Source organism: Motacilla alba, chromosome 13 (assembly GCF_015832195.1).
Source record: "Motacilla alba alba isolate MOTALB_02 chromosome 13, Motacilla_alba_V1.0_pri, whole genome shotgun sequence".
In the NCBI taxonomy this organism is placed as follows: Eukaryota; Metazoa; Chordata; class Aves; order Passeriformes; family Motacillidae; genus Motacilla; species Motacilla alba.
In genome coordinates this window covers 10416401-10423067 of record NC_052028.1, presented here as the reverse complement: position 1 = coordinate 10423067, position 6667 = coordinate 10416401, and the positions used below count along the sequence as shown (strand labels likewise).

The following is a 6667-nucleotide window of genomic DNA, read 5'->3' as shown; positions in this document are numbered from 1 at the left end:
GAGAGCAAGCCTGGTGGAGCATCCTTGCCCTGCATCGTGGGTGTGGGATGGCACAGCCCGGCTCCCACGGAGCAGCTCTGACTCCAAGGAGCAGGAGCTGCCCTGGGACAGCAGCAGCAGCAGCGCTGTCCCCTCCTGCCCTCCCCGACCCGGGCCGGGCTGTTGGCACCCGGAGCAGCAGGGAACCAGCAGACACATTCACAACTGTCCCCAAGTTTTCTCTCCTGCTCCAGTTCAAAGGGTTCCTCTCGTGCCTCCAAGAAATTTGCAGCGAGTGCCGGTGCTGACGCTTTCCACATCAAAGCGGGGCAGCCTCGCATTGTCCGGGGGATGTCGGCTGGGGGCAAATTAAAGAGACTTTGGGAGCTTCAGGACTGGCTTTAGCCAGGCTGTGTCTGCATACTCAGCGCTTGGAAAGGGCGAGATTGCGGTGATAGGTACTAAAGCCAACCCTCCGGGGCCTGGAGGCGGCAGCAAATTTACCGAGATCCAGTTACTGAACTCATTGTCCTCGGTGGCTTTTGGATTAATGATGAGGAAATTCGTGGAAGTGCTGGGTTTTACACAGAAAGGGACAATTTTGCACCTAAAATCATACTGCTGGGAAGCCAGAAAGGAAAAGGCCAATTATTTTCGTTGTGGTTTATTGCAAAATACAGTCCAAAAATCTAACTCTTAAAGGATACCTTCAAAATATATAGTGAAAACAGATTGTGCTAAGCAGTAATACAATTTATTAATAAACAACATCAGGCATAAAGAATTCTGAATTCTTATCTGCTAACTTAAAAGAAAAAAAAGTATAGGAACTGTAAACTGCTTAATTTTATCCAGTACAAAACCATGAAGCTATTGTCTATTTGGGGCAAGGCCTCTTGTGCCAAAATACAAAATTCAAAAAAGCAGGAGAAAAAAAAAAAGGTGGGGAGGGAAATATGTAAACATTGGCTGTAAACTTTTCAAAGCCCTCAAAAGGCGGCAGCTGTGGTAATACACACCACGACACTGTCAAACCTCCTCTCACATCACAAAGTGCATAAGTTTTCCTCCAGAGATGCTGCCAAGCAGCTGCTGTGCACCAACAGCCGGGACCTGAGGCTGCAGGGATGGGATCACCCAGCTGGACCTGCCACAGCACCTGTTCCCACCTCTGTGGCCGGAGGCTGGAGCCCCATTGGCAGACCCACTGGCAAGGGCACATAAACCATGAAATAAACCACATAAACCATGAAATTCCTCCCTCTGTCCAACACGCATAAAGTGACTCCTGAGAAGAAAGAAGCTACTGGTAAATGTTGAGGAAAAAACACGGAAGCAAGATGGACCGTGGTCCCTCAGCGCCCGCGCCTTGTGCTTCCTCATCCCACTGCATCCATCCATCTCCACAGGAGACCCCAGCACCTGACACGGTGCACACTCCACCCTCCGGACCTCAGCACGCTCCTTCCCCAGCGTGAGGACACCCAAGCGTCCCCTATCTCCTGTGGCCCCTGCTCCTGTGCCGGATGTGGTTGGGGGCGGCGGCGGCGCGGCGGGTGCAGAAGTGCTTGGCCACCAGCGTCCGGCACTGCTCGCAGCGCACCGTGCAGCACCAGTGGAACTTGCAGTTGCAGCTGGCCACCACCTCGGTCCTGCGCTCCTCCACCCGCAGCCCGCACTCGGTGCAGAGCCGCCGGCAGCTCCTCTTCTCCCACTGCGACAGGTTCTTGCCGGTCTGCAGGCACTCGCGGCCCTCGGTGCCGTGGTGGCCCAGGCTGGCGTTCCTCGTGCAGTAGTCGGGGGAGTCCTCCAGGAAGACGAGCTCCGTGGCGTGGATGTGGTGGAAGGCCTCGGCCGTGGCCCCGCGGCTGTCGGCGCTGTTGCCGGCCCTCACGCGCCTCTTGTCCATCTCCAGCTTGTGGGCCTGGTCGTATTTGATCTTCAGGTAGTTGCCGATCTCGCGGAATTCGGCGAGCTGCAGCCAGCAGGTCTGGATGCTGCAGCTGCCCGACACCCCGTGGCACTTGCAGGCTCTCTTCATTGTGTCTTTCACCGCCTTGGTGGTATGAGGTGGAGAAATTAGGAAATCTCAAAATCAGGACCTACAGCACTTGTAATTTGAGGACACTGCATCTAAAGTGGCTCGTGCTCGGCATGAGTTCAAGTCCTTCCAAGAGCTGACGCTCTTAGTTCCAGGAAAACATCTGTCCCAGAGCTAAGTGGGCACAAACTATTGTCCCCAGCCCTTCCAGGAGAATCCAGGCCAGGAAAAAAGTGTCTTTGTCAGGTCATGCCCTTCTCACGCCACTCACCAGCATCAAACCATGTCCCTTTCAGAGGTTTCATTCAAAATGTGTGAAACTGCTTTGGAATAATCATACCCAACCTCTCTGCATCTCCTCCAGGCCAAGCACTTCACAGATATTATCTGCCTATCTCCCTCTGGTATTTATAAGGTCCCAATCGCTGGTATCTATGTGAGATTAAGCCTTGACACACCCTATGAGATAGGTATGTTAAGTGCTGTCATCCTTGTTTTTACAGACAAGGAGGTTTGGCAAGATGCTGAGAGCTTCCATGGCCCAGGCAGGAGTGGGGGCGAGTCTGGCTGGCTTGTGAGCAGGGCCAGCTCACACCTGGCTTCCCGGCCAAAGAGCTTGGAAATGCATATTGCAAGAAAGTAAGGAAGGTGGTTCTGGCTTTGTTTTACAGACCAGACAAGCCTAGAGGTGAGTACAAATCCCATGCATTTCTGAATAAGTGGTGTGTGCCAGCAGTTAACTGCATTACACAGCTGCAGAAGATGGAAGGGGGAACAGCCCTTACTGTGATTCCCTGTGTTGAGGTTCAAGGCCAGATTCTGGCTGTGTTTTTCCCCCCCATGCAACCACTACCAGGCCTGGATTTTCACAGGGGCCTGAAAATGGGAACCTGAACAGCCTAGATCTTGTTTTCAATATAGACATTATTATTACTTACAAGTCTCCCGACTTCATTGTTGTGCAGGTTAATCAGCGCGCGGGTGTCGTGTCCTGTTTCCAAGGCATCCACAAAAAGCTTGGAAACCTTCTCCCCAAACTCCACGTTGTCACTGCATCCTCCCCAGACCCAGCCTCGGCCACCTGCAGGACAGACACAGGCTTAGGCACCGAGCTGCCCTGAAGTCAGTGGGGCTGTGCGTGGGACAGAGGGACGGGTCAGTCTGTCCTGGGACGCTCGCTCACCGACGCGGCCGTTCCTGGAGTCGTCGCAGCCGCAGCTCTCGAAGTCTCCCAGGCTGCAGTTCCTGGTGAGGGTGTACATGACCCCGGCCGAGCTGATGGCGTGCACAAAGGAGGTTTCCCGGGTAGCTGGGGGAGAGGAGGGAAAAAGACTGTCACATGCAAAAGCTGTCACATGCAAATATAGACATCAATCCCAGATTATCAGGAATGAAGATCTCCTGTGCTTTGAAAGTGCAAGGAGAAAATACCCACATGCTCTGTGCAAAAGGTAAGGTGCTACAGAAGTGAAATGCTCATGACTGGGTCTTTTCAGGCTTCAGCATCACAGGCTGCAGCAATTTGCTATCATATTATTCAGGTATCCATACAAGGGGTGGAACTTCTTGCCAGGGGTAGGATTTGAAGGAAATGCCATGGTCCTGCTCTGGCCAAGGTGAGTTAATTCTCCTTTCACCTGGCACTCAGTTCATCTCTGTCCTTCCCTGCCTGGGGGTATGTTGTGCTTTGATCTTGCCTGCTAGAGAAAATGGTCGTTGATCCTTTGAACCTGTGCTAACAGCTGTCTGCACTCACACTCCCAGTGTAGTCCTCTGGCTTTCTGAAGAGACTAAAATAGAGATGCTGCTTTGGGTGAAAGGAGACTTCTGCCCACTGAAATAGATAATATTGAAATATATCCACAGCTTTCTCATGAGGGCAGTTTCTTAGTGCACATCTCTGCTTTCTCCCTTTGCCTCTCCTGCACTTCTCCCCACTGGAAGCTCGGCTGTCCCCAGCACTGCACTCCCCGGGGTGCTGCACGCAAAGGGGTAGGAGCAGACCCACGGAGCAGCACCGCAGGAAACACTGAGCCTGGGATCCCCAGGAAAATGTTCGTGCTATTTATGACACCAATGAATACAGATAAAGGAAAAGCAGCTGTGATTTTTGGGACAGGAAAGCCCTTTTCCATCAGTCGGTTAATCGGCAGCACCAGCTCTCTGCAGAGCCCATCCCAGCTGGCCCGAGCATCCCGCAGGGAGCGGAGCCGCAGGTGGAGGAGCACTCACCGCTGCGGAGCCGGTTGTGGGTGGAGAGCTGCAGGGCGCTCTCGGGGCAGTTCCAGCGCTCCCAGCCGAACTGGAACTTGCACTCCTCCATCCCGCTGTGTGCCCCGGCCGCCACGCTGCTGGAGAACGTCAGGTAAGCCTGGCACGGGAAACAGCGGGGTTAAAATCCACCCAGTTTCAGCGTTTATCAGTGAAAACAGACATAAGCAGGTTGTGAGTCCTTTCCCTCTGTACTTGGCAGCACTTGGAGCCGATATGCTCTGGGAAGTCTGGTTTCTTGGAAAGTACTATTTCCCATTTGCAATACAAAATCACTCCATTCAAATGGATTAAAATCACTCCATTCCTGACAGTCTCTGTGTTAATTACCTTAGGTCCTGTCATCAGAAAGTTATTCACAGACCTGAAACAGAGAAAATAAAATAAATCACCTTACCACAGGCTGAAGAGCATCTCTAAAAAATGCCCTTCCCACCGAGTTGGACCCTACCATGCTGCTGTGTGGAGAATGGCACAGAAGACCCCTGTGATGGAGAGGATGAGGAGGGTGCTTCTCTTCATGGCTGTCACAGGGAGTGGGGTTGGATCCCTTTGGCTGCTCCGTAGCTCTCCACACCGCAGGTCTCTGCACAAGCAGGGCCACCTCCCTCCACTCCTTCCCAAGGTGAGCTATGGGGATGGAGCAAAGCTGCAGGAACCTCCAACCCTGATATTTATAAGGTGAAGTTGTGAATAGTCAAAACCCCCCATTCATTTGCTACCCAATGACTTAATGTGATAAAAAAGCTCCCGCTCCAATGGGTGACAAGGAACCGCCTAAGGTTGCACTTCAAAAGGCGGCGGGTGTCCCTGGGAGCGGGATGGTCTGAAGGAGAGCAAACTTCCCTAACAATGGGACACTTTTAACTCTCTTCCCTGCCACCAGCCATCCCTTTCTGCTGGCCCCAAGTCCTCTTGCCTTCTCCTTTTCATCCTCTGCTTGCCAGCAGAGGCTCCATCCCCACGTCCCTCTGAAATAACAAGCAGATGCATTTCTATAGTTCCCCTGCTATCTGCCTGCTCCCTCCTATGAGAATTCCCCGAGGAGTTTTAACAGCCATTCTGTAAAGGTCTATAGGGCATAGACCTCCCAGGTCTCCTTGGTTTGCAGAGATGCGTTTAACAGCAGGAATTTTCCTTCTCTCCTCTTTATGATGAAAGTTTCTGCGTTTCCATCCTGATACCAGCGAGCGTGGCTCAGTAGCATTTGGAAATCTCTCTCATTTACATGGCTGCAGCTTGGGAACACTGTGTGAATCATTTATGTGGTTTTCTCCATGATCCAATGCTGTAATTAGGGGAGCAGTTCTCTGGGGTTGGCAATTTCCTTTCGGTGAAGGCTGCTGCAGCACAGGCACAGCTGCTGCTGCTCCAGGCAGGAGCTGCCCATAGCCTGAGTGCAACGAGGGGCCTCTGCTGCAGCTGAGCCTTCATCTGTGCTTGGGAGAGGAAAATCCTTACCAGAGGAAACCCAAAAAGCCTTCTGGTTTCATTAAGGGTTGTGAGGAGCTGTGATGCAGGTGATGGAGGAACGGGGAGATGGTGGTGTTTATGGAAACTCCTCGAAACTCCTTGGTCAGTTTTCCTGTGGGTGAATGGTCCCACTGGGGGCTGGCTCATCCTGGGCAGGGATCCTGGCTGCTCCGTGGGGCAGTGTGGTGCTTGGCCCCAAAGCAGTGCTGTGCTGTGCCAGCAGTGACAAACAGCCCCCTGGCTCTGCCTGTCACTGTCCCATGGCACACAGGCACAGCATCTGCCCACGGTGACTCTCTGGCCCCACAGCAGGCAGAGGTGCTGCCTTTTTCCTCCTCCTCCTCCTCTCAGCTCCCTGACTGACCCTGGGGTACACCCACCTCCCTGAGTTAATCACTGCTGCTGCAATGGGACTGATGAAAGGGCAGCAAAGTGAGGTTCAAGGGAATGGGCCTGCACTGGACATGGCCCTTGGGGAGCTGCCCCACAAGCAGAAGGGGACACACAGGGACAAACCCCATCTTCACATGCAGGCAAGTGGCCACAGCCAGCAGCACAATGGCCAGGCAGGGGGGTGCACCTCAGTACCTTCGAGAAGTAGTTTTCTGTCCTGCTATGAAATGCTCAAGAGCACTGCAGAGCCAGCACCCTGCCCTGGGGTTTGACACCTCACAGCTGGTGTCTGACGTGCAGGTCTGTGGGCTCAGCTCCCGCTGCTGGAGACCTGTCACTCCTCTCTCTCCTGCCTGGAGACAGACCAGCTCCTCTCTGCTCCTGGCTGCAGAAAGCACAGGGATTCTCCCTGCCCTGCTGCCCCTCAGTGAGTGAGGGGAGAGCCCTCTCCCTCCAGACTCTGCACAAGGGAAACCTGGAGTCAGCTGGGCAAAGCCACAAACAACCCGT

General features: G+C 53.4%; 1 protein-coding gene across 1 annotated transcript; it reads right to left on the bottom strand.

Annotated features, from left to right (window-relative positions):
* Positions 1-1466: 1466 nt before the first annotated feature.
* WNT8A (Wnt family member 8A) lies at positions 1467-4840 on the bottom strand. Its single transcript, XM_038150305.1, has 6 exons — positions 4743-4840; positions 4622-4655; positions 4253-4391; positions 3204-3329; positions 2959-3101; positions 1467-2035 (listed from the first exon to the last, which is right to left on the bottom strand). Exons 1-6 carry the CDS (start codon positions 4811-4813, stop codon positions 1475-1477), a joined length of 1074 nt encoding a protein of 357 aa, XP_038006233.1. The 5' UTR covers positions 4814-4840; the 3' UTR covers positions 1467-1474.
* Positions 4841-6667: the final 1827 nt, after the last annotated feature.